The sequence below is a fragment of the Balaenoptera acutorostrata genome, chromosome 6 (assembly GCF_949987535.1).
Source record: "Balaenoptera acutorostrata chromosome 6, mBalAcu1.1, whole genome shotgun sequence".
In the NCBI taxonomy this organism is placed as follows: domain Eukaryota; kingdom Metazoa; phylum Chordata; class Mammalia; order Artiodactyla; family Balaenopteridae; genus Balaenoptera; species Balaenoptera acutorostrata.
Window position 1 is genome coordinate 111,972,381 of NC_080069.1, and position 22,752 is coordinate 111,995,132.

Sequence of the window (22,752 nt, forward strand, 5' to 3'; positions counted from 1 at the left end):
TTGTTAAGATTCAGTTCTCCTCAAATTGATCTATAGATTCAAAACAATCACAGTCAAAATCCCAACAGGTTTTTTAAATAGAAATTGGCCATCTGATTCTAAAATTCATATTAAAATGCAGAGGACCTAGAATAGAATCTAAAACTTTTTAGATATGACACCAAAACAACTTTGAAAAAGAAGAACAAAAGTTTAGGGCTAATACTATGTGATTTCAAGACAGTATACAGCTATGGTAATCAAAACACTGTGGTATTGGTATAAAGATAGACAAATAGGTCAATGGAACAGAACAGAAGTCTGCAAGTAAACTCACAAATATAGGCACAACTGATTTTGACAAAGATGCAAAGTAGAGAAAAGATGGTGTTTTCAAAAACTGTTGCTAAAAGCTACATATCCAAAACCAAAAAAATGAACCTTGATCTATACCTCACACTACATATAAAAATTAACTCAAAATGGATCATAAACATAAATGTAAACCAAAATATAAAACTTGTAGGAGAAAACGTAGGGGGAAAAAATCTTTGTGGCCTTGGGTTAGGCAAAAATTCCTTAGATAAGACGCTGAAAGCATGATCCATAAAAGAGTACATTGATAAAATTGGACCTCATCAAAATTTAAAACTTCTGTTTCTCAAAAAACACTGTTGAGATAATGAACAGACATGTCACAGACTGTGAGAGAAATCCTGGCAACCATGTATCCGATAAAGGACGTGTACCCTGGATATAATGCACTCTCAAAACTCAGTAATTAGAAAATGAAGAACGCAATTTTTCAGATGGGCAAGAGATTTGAAATTTTATTTAAGAAAATATATGGATGGCAGATAAGCACATGAAAAGATGCTTGGTATCGTTAACCATTAGGGAAATGCAAATTAAAACCACAATTAGATATCATTACACACCTAATAGAATAGCTAAGGTTAAACACTGACCATATCAAATGCTAGCGAGGAACTTTCATACACAATTGGTGGGAGTATAAAATGTTAGTAAGACCACTTTGGAAAATAGTTTGGCAGTTACTTAAAAATGCAAGCATACACCTAGCAGAAGATCTAGCTTTCCCGCACCTAGAGGTGAAAGCATGTGTCCATACAAAAACTGTGCATTGATGTTCATAGCGGCTTTATTTGCAGTAGCCAAAAACTGGAAACAACCTAAATGCCCATCAGCTGGTGAATAGATTAGCAAATTATCGTATAGCCATACCATAGAATACTACTCAGCAATAAAAAGCAATGGAGGATTGATACAGACAAATTCATGGATGAATCTCAAAGTAACTATGCTTACTGAAAGAAGCCAGACAAAAACCAGTCCATAGTGTATGATTCCATTCGTGTAAAGGAATGCATGCTCATACATACCTGTTTTTTGGACAAATCCTATTATACATACAGTGTGTTTCCTGCTTTTTCATTTATCAGAAGTTAGTGATCCATTTTAATCACGTTTTTTAAAATTAATTAATTTATTTTTTGGCTGCGTTGGGTCTTCGTTGCTGCGCGCAGGCTTTCTCTAGTTGCGGCAAGTGGGGGCTACTCTTCGTTGTGGTGCGCGGGCTTCACATTGCGGTCGCTTCTCTTGTTGCAGAGCACAGGCTTTAGGCACGTGGGCTCAGTAGCTGTGGCTCAAGGGCTCTAGCGCACAGGCTCAATAGTTGAGGCGCACGGGCTTAGCTGCTCCACAGCATGTGGGATCTTCCCGGACCAGGGCTCGAACCCGTGTCCCCTGCATTGGCAGGCGGATTCTTAACCACTGCGCCACCAAGGAAGTCCTTAATCACATTTTTGGAATTATAAGTGCTATCCATGTTTTCCCTGATTTTTATAAAACTTCGGTTTAGCAAGTCAATTTTTGAAATGATAAACATTTCCAAATGTTCTATTTGGAAAGCTGAAAATAAGATTCCTTTTGAAAATGAGTTGAAGAGCCTTACATTTTGTTAATATTTAATAACATTTAATAATTTGGTAAATTATTAATATTTATTTATTAATATCATCCAGACTCCACAACTACATTGTGAAACATAACACTGTTCCTTAGTTGTCGCGTGTGTGTGCTTAGACATTTTGTATTTGACAGTCTAACTTATTCTCCATTTGTATTGTAGGGTTTTAGCAGCTACAGAAGAGAATAGCAGAACAAAGCAATCAGCCTTAGAAAAGTTGGAGGTGGATGTCAGAAACCTGCAGCAGGAGCTAGACCAGCTAAACAGAAACAAACTCTCACTGCATGAAGACATCGCGGCCACCCAGCTGCAGCTCCAGGGTATGAGGCAGCACAGCAGGAGAAATGTGACCTTCTTCCTTTTGCTAGATTCTTTTTTTAATTGTTTGCTTTCTTATTACAGAAATAATTCATGCTACAGGGCATGGGGTTTCTTTTAGAAGTGAGAAAGATGTTCTAAAATTAGGTATGGTGGTGGTTGTACAACTCTGTGAACTTACTGAAAGCCATGAAGTTGTATACTTTAAATGGGAGAAAATGCATGGTATGAGAATTACATCTCAGTAAAGCTATTTTTTAAAAAGACTAATTCATATTCTTTAGAGAACAATTTAAAAACATGGCAAAACGACAAAATAAAAATTACTATTCACCTCACTCCTCAGAGATAATTTCTATTATCAATTTAGTAAATATCCTTCCAGCTTTTTCCTTGGGGAGTGTGTGTGTGTGTGTAGATTTAAAAACAAAAACAAAGATGCAAATAACATCTTTATTAGCAACTCTTTATAAAGCCTCATGATTGTTTATTTATAAGTTACTAAGTAATTCTAGCCAACAGTATACTGTTGAGCACTTACTGTGTCCTGGACATGATACAGGTGTTTCATATGCATTTTATCACTTAATCCTTGTAACATTTTTATGAGGTAGAAACTATTATTTCACCCATTTACAGATAAAGCAACTTAAGCCTAGTTTTCTTGCGACTCGCCTAAGTGAGAAGTGACTTGCTCAAACTTACACAGCTAGTAAGTGACAAAACCAGTACAGATATAAAATTTATTCCCAAATTGTCTTCCTGAAAGATTGTACCAAATTTATATTTTTATCAGCAATGTGGATTTTAAACCATGCACCTCATCAACATTAGGTATTATGTGTAAATTTTCATCGTGAGGTTTTGAACATGTAACATCTCTTTTTTTTTTTTTTGAACATGCAAGTCTTTAAAAACGTGGGCTCCAAGTCCAGATCTGGATTGCACATGTACCTCTCTTTTGACCTTTAATAAGATAGGGTGGCATAGTCATACATTTAACAGAAGGAAGTATAAATTCACTTCTACTCTACTACTCTAAGGGGACTGATAGGAATCCGGAACATGTATACATATGTATTTCTTATTTTATGTAAATGTTATTTCTGTAGAAAAACGAGAAGCAGTAAACTCATTACAGGAGGAACTAGCTGATGTCCAAGACCACTTGAACCTAGCAAAACAGGTAAGCCTCACAAAGGTAATCTTCTAGTAGTGTCCTGAAGGCATGCAGATAATTGGTTGAAATAACAAATCAAGTAGGCTGGTTCCTTTTCACATGAGCAGGTCCCTTAGAACCATTTATAAAACACAAATATATACAAAAATTTTGATGCAGGGGCTTCCCTGGTGGCATAGTGGTTGAGAGTCTGCCTGCTAATGCAGGGGACACGGGTTCGAGCCCTGGTCTGGGAGGATCCCACATGCTGCGGAGCAACTGGGCCCGTGAGCCACAACTACTGAGCCTGCGCGTCTGGAGCCTGTGCTCCGCAACAAGAGAGGCCGTGATAGTGAGAGGCCCGCGCACTGCGATGAAGAGTGGCCCCCACTTGCCGCAACTAGAGAGAGCCGTTGCACAGAAACGAAGACCCAACACAGCCAAAAAAAAAAAAAAATTTTGATGCAGAGCAGTGATTTTCCAGTTTATTTTAGCCCTAGAATTCTTTATTCAAACAACGTTTTACTCGAAGCTAATAAGTAAGGTCATGGCTAAAAGAGCCCAACAGTCCCTCAGCAGCTGCTCTGGGGGCTTCAGGGACCAGATGGACCATCTCTTACCCATGGCACAGATGAGGCCTGCAAAGGCTGGGCTTAGATTTGATCACTTGTTGAGCTGCAGAATAATGGCCAAATCTGGGCCTTCATCTTGTCAGATGTTGAATAGAGCAGATTCTTTTTTTTTTTTTTTTTTAATTAATTAATTAATTTATTTGGCTGCATTGGATCTTTGTTGCTGAGCGCGGGCTTTCTCTAGTTGCGGTGAGCGGGGGCTGCTCTTCGTTGTGGTGCACGGGCTTCTCATTGCGGTGGCTTCCCTTGTTGCGGAGCACGGGCTCTAGGCACACGGGCTTCAGTAGTTGTGGCACGCGGGCTCAGTAGTTGTGACTCGTGGGCTCTAGAGCGCAGGCTTAGTTGCTCTGCGGCATATGGGATCTTCCCGGAGCAGGGCTCGAACCCCTGTCCCCTGCACTGGTGGGCGGATTCTTAACCACTGCACCACCAGGGAAGCCCCTAGAGCAGATTCTTTACCCTTGTACTTCTGATCATCTTCTTAAGGTAATACAGTGTTGTCCTGTGAGATTATTGCCAAAATTTGAGTTTCAGAGAAACTCAAGCAAGTTTTGGCCCTCAGTTTCCACTCTGTAAATTACAGGTTAGATTAGACATCTAAATTCTCTTCCTTCTACCTTTAAGATTCTGTGTTTCTAAGATATATAAAACTTAAATTATTCTATCTTTTAAGAAGTCTTATTCAGGTTTGTATGAATATTTTCTGTGTTGTTAGAAATACGGTAACTTTTTCAAAAGTGCTTAATTTGGGTTCCTTGAAGAAAGAAGTAGTTATTGTTGTCTGAGGTTTTTTTTTTTTTTTTTTTGGCTGTGTTGGGTGTTTGTTGCTGTGCATGGGCTTTCTCTAGTTGTGGCCAGCGGGGGCTACTCTTCGTTGTGGCACGCGGGCTTCTCATTGCAGTCGCTCCTCTTGTTGTGGAACACGGGCTCTAGGCACGCTTGGGCTTCAGTAGTTGTGGTGTGCGGGCTCAGTAGTTGTGGCTTGCAGGTTCTAGAGCACAGGCTCAGTAGTTGTGGCGCATGGGCTTAGTTGCTCCGCGGCATGTGGGATCTTCCCAGACCAGGCCTCGAACCTGTGTCCCCTGCATTGGCAGGTGGATTTTTAACCACTGCACCACCAGGGAAGTCCTGTTGTCTGAGTTTTTTAACCTGTATAAATGTTTCAAATAGTAACAAAACCATGACTTTAGGTTCATTTTCAGAGTTACGCCTTATTCACAGCTTTTCTTAATCTTAGCAATCCTGTGAGGTGGGTGTTGTTTATTCCCATCTCAGTGACAAGGCAGCTAAAGCTCGGAGGAACTGAGTCTCTTGCTGAGGTTCTGACATCTCTGTCATCCTAGGTACTAAAAAGAGGGAAGCCAGTGATTAAATTGAGTTTCAGGTACCTTTGTATGTTTGTTGAAATATTAAAGGATATGGAACTTTTATGCTTTAATTTTGTCAGACTTAGTAGATAGATGTAGCTGTGGCACTAGCCACCTGTAATGAAGGTGGCTTTGTCCGTAGTTTCAATTTGTTCTTTCACCTGAAGGACCTGCTCCACACCACCAAGCGTCAGGATGTACTGCTCAGTGAGCAGACCAGGCTCCAGGAGGACATCAGAGAACAAGTAAAGAAGTTGGAAGTCTGCCGAAAAGAAGAGGAAACAAAACAACAACAACTGCAGGTGTTTCAGAATGAGGTTGAAGAAAACAAGGCCAAACTAGCCCAACAGGAAATGGTACTGCACATCTATGACATTCTATAAGAGGAAACATTTTACCACTTGTGTGAGCTTTTTTCCCCTGGCAGAAAGCTGCTGAGAAGTATCCCCCTTGGGACTAGCTTCCCTTACCTGCCCTGTGTGACCAGAGGGGATTTGACACCAACTCTTTGACTCCCTTGGTATTAATATTATGGGCCATTAAGACCATAGAACAGGCCCGGTAAGGAATCCTGATGGCCACCTGCCAGTTCCTGCTTGAATCCGCTCCTCACATGCTGGCCAAACAGTTTTCCAGTCCCTACTTGATCACCTTTGTAAAGAGAACTCACTCTCTGTCCCCATGGGCTGTTTTCTACTTTCTGTTGAACTGGAATCTATCTAGTGTCCATGAAGATTCCCTCGGGACACTGGGTATTTGTTATTTTATGACTAACTAAGGTTGTTCTCTATTAAGATGTTTCAGAGACTCCAGAAAGAGAGAGAAAGTGAAGAAGAAAAATTAGAAGCCAGTAGAGTGACCCTGAAGGAGCAGCGGCAGCAGCTGGAAAAGGAGATAGCAGACCAGAAAGGCAGACTGGAGCAGGTGCTCACCAAGGTGCTGGTGGCTGAAGAGCGCGTCAGGACTCTGCAGGAAGAGGAAAGGCGGGGTGAGACCCTGGAGAAGACGCTCTCCCAAACCCGTATGTATCCTGGAACATTGCACTGAGGGCGGGGAAATCTGCTGATTGTCGTGTAAAATGTGCAAAGGAGTCCCAGGCCCCAGCTATAGCCCAGGCAGGAGGCAGGACAAGCACAGTGGGAAGAATGGTCCCTCATTTGATCCTCCCAGCCCTGTGAGAGATGAGGAAACAGGCTCAGAGGGACAGAGGGAATTTGTCTTTATGGAGATAGGATTTGATTCCAAGACTGTTAGGTCTTTTTACCTTTACTGTATTGCTTTCTTCGAGAGTGCTGTCTCAAGGAAGTGGAACATTAAGGCAGAGAAGTGCCAAAAGGTGCTCTAAAGGCTTTCTATAAAGTACATTAATTCTGAGCTTTGGAACAATGATCCATTTCATCTCAACCTATTAAAACAAACCGCACAATATTAACAATTCTACTTCTGTCTAAATTTGACATAGTGAATGGTACCAAGATACAGATGTTGGCCTTTGAGTTTGTTTACTCTCTCGAGCCATACATAAATGAAGTTGACATGGGAATCCAGGGTAAATGATTGTTCTCACATCAATAAATGAGTTTTCTTTTTCTTAGACTTTAGGTTTTAATAATGCTCAGAAAATGTTGTTCTACCTTTAGTGAACTCAGTGGACTTGGCATCTGAAAGGGTTATTATTCCTTTTTCCCTGGGAACTCTTGATGCATCCAGACCCAACCATTTCATTATGAAACTGAAACTTAACAAATATGCTGAGTCTGACCATGCCAGAGGTGTGAGAAGTGAAATCTGGGCGGGGTGTTGCTTTACAGAGGGTGATTAGAAAAATCTGTTTTAAGTATCACTGTTGTGCATAAGCATTATTTATTGAGTACTCACTACGTACTAGGTGTTTGCATACATGATTCTCATTGAACACCAGGAAGTACGTTTCCTCTGTAGAAAATAAGACGTGTGCCATTCCAAATCCTGTGTTCTTTCCGCTGCGCTGCCTCCCATGAAGGAAGAAATACTGTGTGCCTCCCTTTATTAAAATTAGGTTTATAAAAAACACTTCAGCAGTCTGTTCCATGTTCCCTGCACCTCAGGGTTGGTGCTCTCTGGTCTCAAAGACTCAAAAGGGAAGACAGTAGCTGTGTGTCGCTTTGGGATCAGGCCTCTGGGAACAAATTACATCAAGAGGCACCCTTCTCTGGGCCTTTTTCTGGGCCTCTGATGTGGGTCAGGGGAGACCTGGACGACTGAGTGATGGAGGAAAGTGCCTGAGTGGGTGGCATGTCGTTGTGGAGTCTGCCCACGAGGGAAGGAAAGCTCTGCCCACGGCCAGCCCAGAGCCTCGGGCTAAGCTACCTAAAATGCTCATTTCAGAACGACAGCTTTCAGAACGGGAGCAGCAGTTACTGGAGAAGTCAGGCGAGCTTCTGGCTCTGCAGAAAGAGACGGACTCTGTGCGGGCGGACTTCAGCCTCTTGCGGAACCAGTTCCTGACAGAGAGAAAGCAAGCCCAGAAGCAGGTTGCCAGCCTCAAGGAAGCACTTAAGATCCAGCGGAGTCAGCTGGAGAAGAACCTTCTCGTGAGTACCCACTGCCCTGACAGTTTATGAGGAGATGATGCCTTTAAATTTTTAATGAAAATACTTCTTCAGTGTAGAGAAAATAAATTACCTGTCAACCAAGTCCCTAACCCAACTGTGGTTTTTGGTGCATTTACGCATAATTTGTTCCTGAAGCTGATGGTAGATTTTGCCAGAGTCTGGGCTCAGCCCTAGAGGAGCTGTCTGGCTGGCTGGAACGACGGTCGTGTGCACAGACAACGTCAGCACTGAGCAGAGAGCGCCCTCCGCGGTCCAGCCTCTGCTCACATCTCCCCAGCAGGGTCGAGGAGGGGGTTGGGGAAGGAAAGCCTCTGAAGACATTCTTACCCAGCTGCAGTCTGTGCTCACAGGTTTTTCTCATCGCGCCCTTTTTGGTCAACACTAGTTTTAATTAATCATTATCCTAAAACCAGGAAGCTCAACCTACCATGGTTTTATCCCTGGAGATGAATTGTGGGAGGTGACACTCAGATGAGTTCAAAACAGTGTATGGTGGGTGGAGGCCAGTGGGCAGCAACGGGGGCTGTCACAGGAATGGATTTTTCTAACACCCGTTGGAGGAATTAATGTAGCCCTGTTGAATGGTACTTTCCAACCAGGTGTGTTTCCCAAAGGGTGATATGCTTACAACCAGTGATGGGTAACATGATTGTAAAGATAGTATGTAGATGTCTAGATTTTAATCCTCCCAGGAACCCTATGACGGTGGCTATAGTTAACATCTTACAGGCAAGGGAAAGTAACCTAGTATCAATGGTAATGTTGCAGATCTAGGATTCAGACTCTGGGCTGACAGACTGACCACATGTTTACTCCCAGCTCTACCACAGCTGCTAAAGAAGGCAGGTAGATTATCCCCATTTTATAGCTGAAGCCTAGACAAGAAATGAAGTCACAGAGCTAGTGAGTGCATAAGCCAGTAACGCACACCTCCAGAGTCATTCTCCTCCTCTGGTGCTAGGAGCAAAAGCAGGAGAACAGCTGCATGCAGCAGGAAATGGCAACCATCGAACAGGTGGCCCAGGACAACCACGAGCGGGCCAGGCGCCTGATGAAGGAGCTCAGCCAGATGCAGCAGGAGTACACGGAGCTCAAGAAACAGGTGCGCCCACACCCCACGGGACTCGGGCAGAGCTTTATTTCTTCCATAGCTCTTTTAAAAGGAGTATTTCTTTGGGAAAATCGTGAAAAGCTAATTAATAAAATCTGTTTTTCTAGTTTTGAAATGTAGAAATGCACCTCTGCAAGAAAAAAAGTATTTGTTCAAAATATACTTTTTTTTAAATTAATTTTTTTTTTTTTTTTTTTTTTTTTTTTTTTTTTTTTTTTCCACACACACACACTGTATTTTATTTTTACAAGAGATAGATAGACTGACACCAAGCATTGTACATGGATGACCACAACAAAAGCAACAATGATTGCAATTACCAAACATGAAACACACTTATACTATGTCATAATATTGACATTCAGTCCAGTAATCCTCCACTGTAACAGCTCCTTTACTTTGCAGTGAAAATTGATTTGTATATTCTTTTCCTCTGAGTCCTTGTGGGATTTTTTTTTTTTAATTCAGACAGAAAGTCACAAAAATTATACTCATCCTCATCAGTTCACTCAGTCCCATGTAATTAATTTCTTTTTTTTCATCTTGATCTTTTGTTAGCAGTTTTATGAGTTCATCAGTTTTTCATTAGAGTTCTGAAAATGCTTATTCATTCAGTTCAGCAGTACAGTCAGTTACCAGAAACCTGTACTTGTCAGAGTCTTTTCCATGAATTTCTTGAAGATGAAACTCTTTTATAGGAACATATTTGCAAAATCATCAGAGTACACCCAGAACTGTCTGTAAATGACAAAAGACTTAAAAATGACCATGGTTAAAGATTTGATGAAAGTTCATAATAATGCAGTTGACAAGAAAATTAGTTATTTCTGAGATATACATTTTAAAGTAATAACTAGGATTATTACTTATAACATTATACCAGAACATATAAGATTTTTAGACGTTTCCTGTAATGTCTGAAACATTTATATTAACATATTTCCATACATATTTCCATACAAATACAAATATAAGATTTTTAGAAATTTCATGTAATGTCTGAAACATTTATATTAACATATTTCCATACATATTTCCATACAAATACAAGATTTTTAGAAATTTCATGTAATGTCTGAAACATTTATATTAACATATTTCCATACATATTTCCATACAAATACAAATATAAGATTTTTAGAAATTTCATGTAATGTCTGAAACATTTATATTAACATATTTCCATACATATTTCCATACAAATACAAATATAAGATTTTTAGAAATTTCATGTAATGTCTGAAACATTTATATTAACATATTTCCATACAAATAACCCAATGAAAGTTTAGTATTAGTTGTTTTGTTTGTTTTTTTATACTGCAGGTTCTTATTAGGCATCAGTTTTATACACATCAGTGTATACATGTCAATCCCAATCGCCCAATTCAGCACATCACCATCCCCACCTCATCGCAGTTTTCCCCCCTTGGTGTCCATATGTCCATTCTCTACATCTGTGTCTCAACTTCTGCCCTGCAAACTGGCTCATCTGTACCATTTTTCTACGTTCCACATACATGCATTAACATACGATATTTGTTTTTCTCTTTCTGACTTACTTCACTCTGTATGACAGTCTCTAGATCCATCCACTTCTCAACAAATGACTCAATTTCGTTCCTTTTTATGGCTGAATAATATTCCATCGTATATATGTACCACAACTTCTTTATCCATTCGTCTGTTGATGGGCATTTAGGTTGCTTCCATGACCTGGCTATTGTAAATAGTGCTGCAATGAACATTCGGGTGCACGTGTCTTTTTGAATTACGGTTTTCTCTGGGTATATGCCCAGTAGTGGGATTGCTGGGTCATATGGTAATTCTATTTTTAGTTTTTTAAGGAACCTCCATATTGTTCTCCATAGTGGCTCTATCAATTTACATTCCCACCAACAGTGCAAGAGGGTTCCCTTTTCTCCACACCCTCTCCAGCATTTGTTGTTTGTAGATTTTCTGATGATGCCCATTCTAACAGGAGTGAGGTGATACCTCATTGTAGTTTTGATTTGCATTTCTCTAATAATTAGTGATGTTGAGCATCTTTTCATGTGCTTCGTGGCCGTCTGTATGTCTTCTTTGGAGAAATGTCTATTTAGGTCTTCTGCCCATTTTTGGATTGGGGTGTTTGTTTCTTTGATATTGAGCTGAATGAGCTGTTTATATATTTTGGAGATTAATCCTTTGTCCGTTGATTCATTTGCAAATATTTTCTCCCATTCTGAGGGTTGTCTTTTCGTCTTGTTTATGGTTTCCTTTGCTGTGCAAAAGCTTTGAAGTTTCATTAGGTCCCACTTGTTTATTTTTGTTTTTATTTCCATTACTCTAGGAGGTGGATCGAAAAAGATCTTGCTGTGATTTATGTCAAAGAGTGTTCTTCCTATGTTTTCCTCTAAGAGTTTTATAGTGTCCAGTCTTATATTTAGGTCTCTAATCCATTTTGAGTTTATTTTTGTGTATGGTGTTAGGGAGTATTCTAATTTCATTCTTTTACATGTGGCTGTCCAGTTTTCCCAGCACCACTTATTGAAGAGACTGTCTTTTCTCCATTGTATATCTTTGCCTCCTTTGTCATAGATTAGTTGACCATAGGTGCGTGGGTTAATCTCTGGGCTTTCTATCTTGTTCCATTGATCTATGTTTCTGTTTTTGTGCCAGTACCATATTGTCTTGATTACTGTAGCTTTGTAGTATAGTCTGAAGTCAGGGAGTCTGATTCCTCCAGCTCCATTTTTTTGCCTCAAGACTGCTTTGGCTATTCGGGGTCTTTTGTGTCTCCATACAAATTTTAAGATGATTTGTTCTAGCTCCGTAAAAAATGCCTTTGGTAATTTGATAGGGATTGCATTGAATCTGTAGATTGCTTTGGGTAGTATACTCATTTTCACAATGTTGATTCTTCCAATCCAAGAACATGGTATATCTCTCCATCTGTTGGTATCATCTTTAATTTCTTTCATCAGTGTCTTATAGTTTTCTGCATACAGGTCTTTTGTCTCCCTAGGTAGGTTTATTCCTAGGTATTTTATTCTTTTTGTTGCAATGGTAAATGGGAGTGTTTCCATAATTTCTCTTTCAGATTTTTCATCATTAGTGTATAGGAATGCAAGAGATTTCTGTGCATTAATTTTGTAACCTGCAACTTTACCATATTCATTAATTAGCTCTAGCAGTTTTCTGGTGGCAGTTTTAGGATTCTCTATGTATAGTATCATGTCATCCGCAAACAGTGACAGTTTTACTTCTTCTTTTCCAATTTGTATTCCTTTTATTTCTTTTTCTTCTCTGATTGCCGTGGCTAGGACTTCCAGAACTATGTTGAATAATAGTGGTGAGAGTGGACATCCTTGTCTCGTTCCTGATCTTAGAGGAAATGCTTTCAGTTTTTCACCATTGAGAATGATGTTTGCTGTGGGTTTGTCATATATGGCCTTTATTATGTTGAGGTAGGTTCCCTCTATGCCCACTTTCTGGAGAGTTTTTATCATAAATGGGTGTTGAATTTTGTCAAAAGCTTTTTCTGCATCTATTGAGATGATCATATGGTTTTTATTCTTCAATTTGTTAATATGGTGTATCACATTGATTGATTTGCGTATATTGAAGAATCCTTGCATCCCTGGGATAAATCCCACTTGATCGTGGTGTATGATCCTTTTAATGTGTTGTTGGATTCTGTTTGCTAGTATTTTGTTGAGGATTTTTGCATCTATATTCATCAGTGATATTGGTCTGTAATTTTCTTTTTTTGTAGTGTCTTTGTCTGGTTTTGGTATCAGGGTGATTGTGGCCTCATAGAATGAGTTTGGGAGAGTTCCTTCCTCTGCAATTTTTTGGAAGAGTTTGAGAAGGATGGGTGTTAGCTCTTCTCTAAATGTTTGATAGAATTCACCTGTGAAGCCATCTGGTCCTGGACTTTTGTTTGTTGGAAGATTTTTAATCACAGTTTCAATTTCATTACTTGTGATTGGTCTGTTGATATTTTCTGTTTCTTCCTGATTCAGTCTTGGAAGGTTATACCTTTCTAAGAATTTGTCCATTTCTTCCAGGTTGTCCATTTTATTGGCATAAAGTTGCTTGTAGTAGTCTCTTAGGATGTTTTGTATTTCTGCGGTGTCTGTTGTAACTTCTCCTTTTTCATTTCTGATTTTATTGATTTGAGTCCTCTCCCTCTTTTTCTTGATGAGTCTGGCTAATGGCTTATCAATTTTGTTTATCTTCTCAAAGAACCAACTTTTAGTTTTATTGATCTTTGCTATTGTTTTCTTTGTTTCTATTTCATTTATTTCTGCTCTGATCTTTATGATTTCTTTCCTTCTGCTAACTTTGGGTTTTGTTTGTTCTTCTTTCTCTAGTTTCTTTAGGTGTAAAGTTAGATTGTTTACTTGAGATTTTTCTTGTTTCTTTAGGTAGGCTTGTATAGCTATAAACTTCCCTCTTAGAACCGCTTTTGCTGCATCCCATAGGTTTTGGGTCGTCGTGTTTTCATTGTCATTTGTCTCTAGGTATTTTTTTATTTCCTGTTTGATTCCTTCAGTGATCTCTTGGTTATTTAGTAACGTATTGTTTAGCCTCCATGTGTTTGTCTTTTTTACGTTTTTTTCCCTGTAATTCATTTCTAATCTCATAGCGTTGTGGTCAGAAAAGATGCTTGATATGATTTCAATTTTCTTAAATTTACTGAGGCTTGATTTGTGACCCAAGATGTGATCTATCCTGGAGAATGTTCCGTGTGCACTTGAGAAGAACGTGTAATCTGCCGTTCTTGGATGGAATGTCCTATATATATCAATTAAATCTATCTGGTCTATTGTGTCATTTAAAGCTTCTGTTTCCTTATTTATTTTCATTTTGGATGATCTGTCCATTGGTGTAAGTGAGGTGTTAAAGTCCCCCACTATTATTGTGTTACTGTCGATTTCCTCTTTTATAGCTGTTAGCAGTTGCCTTATGTATTGAGGTGCTCCTATGTTGGGTGCATATATATTTATAATTGTTATATCTTCTTCTTGGATTGATCCCTGGATCATTATGTAGTGTCCTTCCTTGTCTCTTGTAACATTCTTTATTTTAAAGTCTATTTTATCTGATATGAGTATAGCTACTCCAGCTTTCTTTTGATTTCCATTTGCATGGAATATCTTTTTCCATCCCCTCACTTTCAGTCTGTATGTGTCCCTAGGTCTGAAGTGGGTCTCTTGTAGACAGCATATATATGGGTCTTGTTTTTGTATCCATTCAGCCAGTCTATGTCTTTTGGTTGGGGCATTTAATCCATTCACGTTTAAGGTAATTATCGATATGTATGTTCCTATGACCATTTTCTTAATTGTTTTGGGTTTGTTTTTGTAGGTCCTTTTCTTCTCTTGTGTTTCCCACTTAGAGAAGTTCCTTTAGCATTTGTTGTAGAGCTGGTTTGGTGGTGCTGAATTCTCTTAGCTTTTGCTTGTCTGTAAAGCTTTTGATTTCTCCATCAAATCTAAATGAGATCCTTGCTGGATAGAGTAATCTTGGTTGTAGGTTCTTCCCTTTCATCACTTTAAGTATTTCATGCCACTCCCTTCTGGCTTGCAGAGTTTCTGCTGAGAAATCAGCTGTTAACCTTATGGGGGTTCCCTTGTATGTTATTTGTCGTTTTTCCCTTGCTGCTTTCAATAATTTTTCTTTGTCTTTAATTTTTGCCACTTTGATTACTATGTGTCTCGGCGTGTTTCTCCTTGGGTTTATTCTGTATGGGACTCTCTGCGCTTCCTGGACTTGGGTGGCTATTTCCTTTCCCATGTTAGGGAAGTTTTCGATTATAATCTCTTCAAATATTTTCTCTGGTCCTTTCTCTCTCTCTTCTCCTTCTGGGACCCCTATAATGCGAATGTTGTTGCGTTTAATGTTGTCCCAGAGGTCTCTTAGGCTGTCTTCATTTCTTTTTATTCTTTTTTCTTTAGTCTGTTCCGCAGCAGTGAATTCCACCATTCTGTCTTCCAGGTCACTTATCCGTTCTTCTGCCTCAGTTATTCTGCTATTGATTCCTTCTAGTGTAGTTTTCATTTCAGTTATTGTATTGGTCATCTCTGTTTGTTTGTTCTTTAATTCTTCTAGGTCTTTGTTAATCATTTCTTGCATCTTCTCAATCTTTGCCTCCATTCTTATTCCGAGGTCCTGGATCATCTTCACTATCATTATTCTGAATTCTTTTTCTGGAAGGTTGCCTATCTCCACTTCATTTAGTTGTTTTTCTGGGGTTTTTTCTTGTTCCTTCATCTGGTACATAGCCCTCTGCCTTTTCATCTTCTCTGTCTTTCTGTAACTGTGGTTTTTGGTCCACAGGCTGCAGGATTGTAGTTTTTCTTGCTTCTGTTGTCTGCCCTCTGGTGGTTGAGGCTATCTAAGAGGCTTGATGGGAGGCTCTGGTGGTGGGTAGAGCTGACTGTTGCTGTGGCGGTCAGAGCTCAGTAAAACCTTAATCCACTTGACTGTTGATGGGTGGGGCTGGGTTCCCTCCCTGTTGCTGTGGCGATCAGAGCCCAGTAAAACCTTAATCCACTTGACTGTTGATGGGTGGGGCTGGGTTCCCTCCCTGTTGGTTGTTTTGCCTGAGGCAACCCAACACTGGAGCCTACCCGTGCTTTTTGGTGGGGTTAATGGCAGACTCTGGGAGGGCTCACGCCAAGGAGAACTTCCCAGGACCTCTGCTGCCAGTGTCCTTATCCCCACGGTGAAACAGAGCCACCACTCGCCTCTGCAGGAGAGCCCCCAACACCAGCAGGTACGTCTGGTTCAGTCTCCCCCAGGGTCACTGCTCCTTCCCCTGGGTCCCGATGCACACATTACTTTGTGTGTGCCCTCCAAGAGTGGGGTCTCTGTTTCCCCCAGTCCTGTCACAGTCCTGCAATCAATTCCCACTAGACTTCAAAGTCTGATTCTCTAGGAATTCCTCCTCCCTTTGCCGGACCCCCAGGTTGGGAAGCCTGAGGTGGGGCTCAGAACCTTCACTCCAGTGGGTGGACTTCTGTGGTATAAGTGTTCGCCAGTCTGTGAGTCACCCACCCAGCAGTTATGGGATTTGATTTTACTCTGATTGCGCCCCTCCTACCGTCTCACTGCGGCTTCTCCTCTGTCCTTGGACGTGGGGTGTCCTCCTTGGTGAAGTCCAGGGTCTTCCTGTCAATGATTGTCCAGCAGCCAGTTGTGATTCTGGTGCTCTCGCAAGAGGGAGTGAGAGCACGTCCTTCTACTCCGCCATCTTGGTTAATCTCATCAAATTAATTTTTATTGGAGTAGAGTTGCTTTACAATGTTGTTAGTTTCTACTGTACAGCAAAGTGAATCACCTATACATATACATATATCCCCTCTTTTTTGGATTTCCTTCCCATTTAGGTCACCACAGAGCATTGAGTAGAGTTCCCTGTGCTATACAGTAGGTTCTCATTAGTTATCTGTTTTATACATAGTATCAATAGTGTCAAAATATACTTTTAAAATGCCCTTAAGTTCAACAAGGTTTTTATGTTAGTTTTTGAAAGAAAAATGGCAGCTCTTCAGCATAAAATTTCATCATGTCCCAAAGCACTGTATTGAAATGTTAGATTTTATGTCAGAAACAAGTCTATAAGAGCCAAACCCCTGGGGAAGGAAAAAATGACCCCCGGGGAAACCTTTGATAACCTGTAATGTTGCCAAGCTGAGGGTGGGAAAGCAGTTCACGCTAGATGGAGAGTCTAACCCTAGACCCCCCTGGTGTCCCTTAGCCATTGGCAGCAGCTGGGCCACCCCAGAGCTCTAGTCTAGTCAGGCTGCTGGGGCCACTCGGTTGACCCTGCTACACCTTGTCCTTTGGATAACCCTATGTGGCCATTCAGTTTCATCTGTGCCTATAGCCACCCGCCCCCAGCCCTGCCACACACACACACACACACCCACACACACACCCCCCCACACCCCCGCTTTGGCTCAAGAAAAAATAACTGTTTTATTTAAAGGCCCCCCCCAGCCTCTGCAAACTTGAAAGGGCAGTTAGAAGTGGGTATGACTGTAATATCTTCACTAAGCTCTTTATTATGGAGAGAGCCACATAGGGTAGTCTCAGGTATTAAACACAAACTGTAAAACCTGAGGAAACCTCCAGACTGCCGAAACCACCAGATTCTTCACCCATAAAATGAAAACATTTGACCAGATCTTTTCTAAGGCCCCTTCCAGCATTAACATTTATAATCTAGATCTCTTACGGCTTGTTTAGGTAAATGGCCCTTTTCTCATTTGGGTACCACTAAGGTGCTTTGTATAAATTCTCACCTAGTTCTTGCATTTCGGGATGCAAGGTATTATCTTCATGTTAAATGAGGTAAGAGAGGCTCAGAAGTTAGCTAACTTGCCCTAAGTCATACTGGTGATGTTTACTGGAAACGAGATTGGAATCCAGCTCTGTCTAGCTCCAGAGAGACTGACTTCTATAGAGTAACACACCTTCAAGGAACATGGCACCCGTGCTTTTCTAAATGGAAGTTGCTTCAGTCAAAATGTCAGTAAAATCGTTTACTTGGTAGCTTATAGATACTTGAATAGCTGAAAAATCACAAGTTTTTACCATTCTAATCATAGTAATTAACATTTGTAGGTCTGTAAATACATGACACATGTATTTAAAACATTAACTTTAAATCATTAACAATAACAGTTCAATTCCAGGTAAGTCCCGAACTTTACCTAGTAGTTATTTGACTCTCACTCACTCCTTAGATGGAAAACCAAAAAGATTTGGAAAGAAGACAAGTGGAAATCAGTGAAGCAATGAGGACACTTAAGTCTGAAGTGAAAGATGAAATCCGAACCAGCCTGAAGAATCTTAACCAGTTTCTTCCAGAACTGCCAGCAGATCTGGAAGCTGTTTTGGAAAGGAACGAAAACCTAGAAGGAGGGCTGGAAAGCTTGAAAGAGAACTTTCCATTCCCCGTGAGTGAGAGACCATCGCCTTTTGAAGAAAAACTGAATTTTTCTCATGTTCACATAATGGTAAGGGTTTATCCTGCTATTCTGTGGACTTCATAAAAGGATAATTTGGTTCCCACCTACCCTAGACAAGCTCAAACACAGACTTGAGGGTGGAAGAGGGTTAGAGGAGGGAAAGGTGGGTTGGTTACTGATGGTGGTGCTTAGACTCTTTGTTTCCCTTTCCCTCTGAAAAAGGATGAACACTGGCGTGGAGAAGCACTCCGAGAGAAACTGCGTCACCGTGAAGATCGACTCAAGGTTGCCCTTTTAAAAGAAAAATACAGTATAAGATACTTGGCATATTGAGGAGAGTGGGGGAAATTGCTCTGTTGCAGCTCTCACGGCAGTTTTATAGATTACACGTTCGAAGCTCAGAGAAGGGTCTCTTTCTATAGGCAGCTGAAAACAGGTGTCTAGAATAGGTCATTGTTGACCTAAAAATTTGGGGGTTAAGAGTTTAGGTGGGAGTTGGAAAATGAGAGTGAGTTAGATAGAACAAGAGAGGACAGAATGCATCTTTGGAGAACGGCCACTTACAGCGAGGGCTGAGAAGGAGCCATGGGCAGTACCAAGTTGAGTGGAGGCCCTTGACATCAAATAGCCTCCAGCCACATGTGACTGTTTAAATGTAAATTCACTTTAATTAAATCAGGTTAAAAATTCAGTTCTTCAGTTACATTTCAAGTGCTCAAAGGCCACACATGACCAGTGGCTACTACAGTGGGCAGCACAGATATAGAACATTCCCGTCATCACAGAAAGTTCTGTGGGACAGCGCTTGCTGTTGACTTTAATAAGAGAATCATTTCAGAGGTACGGTGGGGAAGCCAGAACGTAGTATGGGGTTGAGGATTACATACATTGTGAGAGACTCTGAAGATATCAAGTATAAACCAATCTTCTCAGTCTGGGCAGTAAAGAGAGAGAGATGAGGCAGTCATTTAATGGGGAGGCCAGGGATGCTGAAATCCTAAGTGCTGTGACAGCAGAGAGAACAGGCTGAGTTAAAGGCCCAGTTAATGACAACACAGAGAGTAGCCATCTGGCACCTCCTACCTTTTTTTTTTTTTTTTTTTTAAGGACGAGAAGAGGATTTTCAGCAGCCATTCCTATTTTATGATAGTCAGATTTGCCTATCAAATGTTAAACGTGAGGAAGGTACCCAGTATTAGTTCTAATATATTCTACCGTAACACTTTCAGGCCCAGCTTCGACACTGTATGTCCAAGCAGGCAGAAGTGTTAAGCAAAGGGAAGCGGCAGACAGAGGGCACTTTACACAGCTTGAGGAGACAAGTGGATGCCTTAGGGGAATTGGTCACCAGCACATCTGTAGATTCCACGTCATCACCCAGTCTGTCTCAGCTAGAGTCTTCCCTTGCAGAGGACTCCCATCTTGGACCAAGCCAGGTAGGAGGAAGCTCTTCACAAGGGGTCTGACTTATACATGGAAAGTACCTGAAAGCTTTGGGGTCCGTAATCTTGAGGAGACTCAGAAGGATATGAATGCCACCTTCAAATCTCTGAAAAACTTGTCTTAGGAAAGAATTGCTTTTTCAGTCCCTGCAGAGACTGGAATCAATTGGTTGGTAGATGTATAAAGAGGATAAGCTGATGATTTAGGGAATAGCCTAGGAAACTGGGTGACCTGTCAGGGATATAGTTAATTCTTCTATAAATGCCTTCCACTTCTGGATATCCTTATCTTCTACTTGGTCAATATAAAGAGTTTAGGGAATTCCCTGGTGGTCCAGCGGTTAGGACTCTGTACTCTCACTGCTGAGGGCCCGGATCGATCCCTGGTTGGAGAACTAAAATCCCATAAGCTGGGACTTCCCTAGTGGTGCAGTGGTTAGGAATCCGCCTGCCAACGCAGGGGACACGGGTTCGAGCCCTGGTCTGGGAAGATCCCACATGCCGCGAAGCAACTAAGCCCGTGCGCCACAACTACTGAGCCTGCACTCTAGAGCCCGCGAGCCACAACTACTGAGCCCACGTGCCACAACTACTGAAGCCTGCACACCTAGAGCCCATGCTCCACAGCAAGAGAAGCCCACGTACCGCAATGAAGACCCAACGCAGCCAAAAATAAATTCAACAACAACAACAAAAAAACAGAAGTTATAAAATCCCATAAGCTGTGCGGCACGGCCAAAAAAAAAGTTTAGACCTCTGAAACCAACTTGAGTCCCAGTTTAGTCTGTCCATTTGGGAAGATGACTGTGCCAACTGTTAATCCTCAGCAAAGTTTGAACAGGGAGTTTCAACTCTTAACTGAGAGTCCATTAGAAGAAAAACCCTGGATTTCACAAGTTTTCTGTGTGAGACTTACATAAGGTTAATAATTATTTAGGAGGAACATAAAATATACTTATGGAATCAGTAAATAACACAGTATTACTGTCAGAGACGGATAATAGCTACCATCTTGTGTGCCTACTGTGTATGTGTACTAAACACTTTATCTCATTTACATCCTGGGAAGTAGGATTTATCCCTCTATATAGATAAGGAAATTGTATAAAATGAAAAATGATGTCAAGGTCACAGCAAAAGACAAAACCAGGACTTAAGAGGCTCAACTTTCTTTACCACAGAGTGGTATATTGTATGGTTGAGCCACGAGAACATTCAAGGCCAGTTGCATCTTTAATAGACACACAGCTCGCTCATTAGCAGCAGAGCCAAGATTTGAATGATTACCTTAAAACCTTTCATGGTAGGATCCAAGTCAGATACAGGCCAAAACCATCATGGGCCTCAGGGCAGGCCTTGAGGAACAGTGTGTCAGAGGCACAGAGCATTGAAGAGTAGATGACTCTGGAGGTAAGAGAGCCCAGAATAGTGGGAGATGACTAGACAGGGGTTTGGGGGCCAGGTTAAATTCTTAGCTCATGGTGGCAGCCAGAGAGTTCAGGTGCTCTAAATCCAAGAGTAACAGAGGAGTGTTTGAGGAACAATGAGTAGAGGTGAGTTTGTTAGAATTATTTTGGACTCTGGAGTTGTAATCTAGGTCTACGTGGGATAAAAGTCTGAACTAGGCTGGAATTAAGAGACTGGCTTCTGAGCCTAATGTTTTATCTTCCTTCGTTTCAGAGCTCCTTCCAAGTTCTGCAAGGTCCGTCACAATCACTAGACAGTTACCGACACTGATGCCATTCCCAGCCTCCTGCTCACAGGGTACATGTTACAAAGAGTTCTTTTAACCTGCACTTTCAATTGGAAGATCTTGAATTCTAGTTTATCAGTCTTAAGTAAACTTCTGACTTTTCTCTTGGATAATTTCATACGGTGGTTCATCTTAAAACATTTTTCCGAAGAGGTACTCAAGTATATATTTTACCTGTTAGCCATGATGCTATCATTTAATTCTGTTAATCTAGTTAAAACCTGTTTTTACTGTTGCAAGGGTTCATCCTGACTTTCTCATCTTGTTGTAGGAAAAGAGCGGCTCAGCCAGATGAAGACTGTCTTGCATAAATGTGAGGAAATACCTTTTCCACTACCTCACCAACTTCATAATTAGAATGCCACTTGCTTTTTATCACGAACCAGTGAATTCAAATGCTGAAACTCCACTTGTACAATTACCGTCAGGGTTTTTGTAAGTCACTTGTAAATATGGGAATAATTGTATACAATTTAAACCAGGGTCCTAGATGGCTGAGGGTTTTTTCACTTTGAAATGCGTTATTATAAAACCAATACTGATCTGAATCTATAAACTGGTAAAATCTATAGTTAGAAAGGTTAAAAAAAATGTACTTAAGCCCCTCTTCATTAATAGTGCCAAAAGTTATTTTTGGATTTGTTTAAAATCTGTATTCATATAAAAATAAAAGATAAATTTGGGTCTGACATCTGACTTTACACTTCACATATCTACAGTTAAGTCATAAAATTTTTACCTAAATGTCAGTCTTTCAAATGATTTTCCATCTCTGCCTGCAGGATGAAGTATGTTGTACCTATCAATGAATGTATTTTATCACTTGAAAATGTTATAAAACTATTATATATACTTCAGGTGCTTTTCCTTAACCAAAAATATTCTGTGGTAGAAAATTAGGAGAACTTTGGACTTTAGAGAATCTGACCCAGTGGTAAATTCAAATTGTGTTCAGACTGTTTGTTTTAAAATATCCCCAAGGACTCTTCTAGGCCCCTCAGCTTTTGAACCGTAACAGGTATTATATATCATGTTGTGTATAGCACGGTGAGTAATCTCTCACCACCTACTGAGGTTTATATTCCTAAAAAGTTGTTTGGCTAGAGCTGGACCATTAAGATATAGAGATATGGGATAGGGACTTCGCTGGTGGTCCAGTGGTTAAGACTCCACGCTTCCACTGCAGGGGGTCGCACAGGTCTGATCCCTGGTGGGGGAACTAAGATCCCTCATGCCACGTGGCACGGCCAAAAGAAAAAAAAAGATACGGTATAAATACGATTAAAGACAATGAAAATGGCATAAAATTTATTAACACACATTAAGTTCTAGAAAACATCTACTTCCAAAATAAAACTGATTTGGTAGTCATATTCATTTTCACAAGTCTTCGCAAAATGCTTAAAATCCTGGCATATCCACAATTACTGAAATCCTTCAA

The 22,752-nt window shown here is 40.6% G+C and overlaps 1 protein-coding gene across 6 annotated transcripts in view; it reads left to right on the plus strand.

The window, feature by feature from the left end:
* CNTRL (centriolin) overlaps positions 1-22,000 on the plus strand; it is a 92,954-nt gene extending 70,954 nt beyond the window's left edge. For 5 of the 6 annotated variants that reach the window (XM_007178101.2, XM_007178103.2, XM_007178102.2 and 2 more), the window contains 11 exons: positions 2,132-2,289; positions 3,400-3,473; positions 5,613-5,801; positions 6,241-6,466; positions 7,813-8,018; positions 9,001-9,141; positions 17,892-18,164; positions 18,339-18,401; positions 19,346-19,552; positions 21,239-21,322; positions 21,583-22,000. In XM_007178101.2, the coding sequence (XP_007178163.2) occupies positions 2,132-2,289; positions 3,400-3,473; positions 5,613-5,801; positions 6,241-6,466; positions 7,813-8,018; positions 9,001-9,141; positions 17,892-18,164; positions 18,339-18,401; positions 19,346-19,552; positions 21,239-21,295 (1,594 nt within the window). In that variant the 3' untranslated portion in view covers positions 21,296-21,322; positions 21,583-22,000. The remainder of the gene's footprint in view (positions 1-2,131; positions 2,290-3,399; positions 3,474-5,612; positions 5,802-6,240; positions 6,467-7,812; positions 8,019-9,000; positions 9,142-17,891; positions 18,165-18,338; positions 18,402-19,345; positions 19,553-21,238; positions 21,323-21,582) is intronic. The other variant, XM_028165420.2, reaches the window with a different exon arrangement.
* Positions 22,001-22,752: the final 752 nt, after the last annotated feature.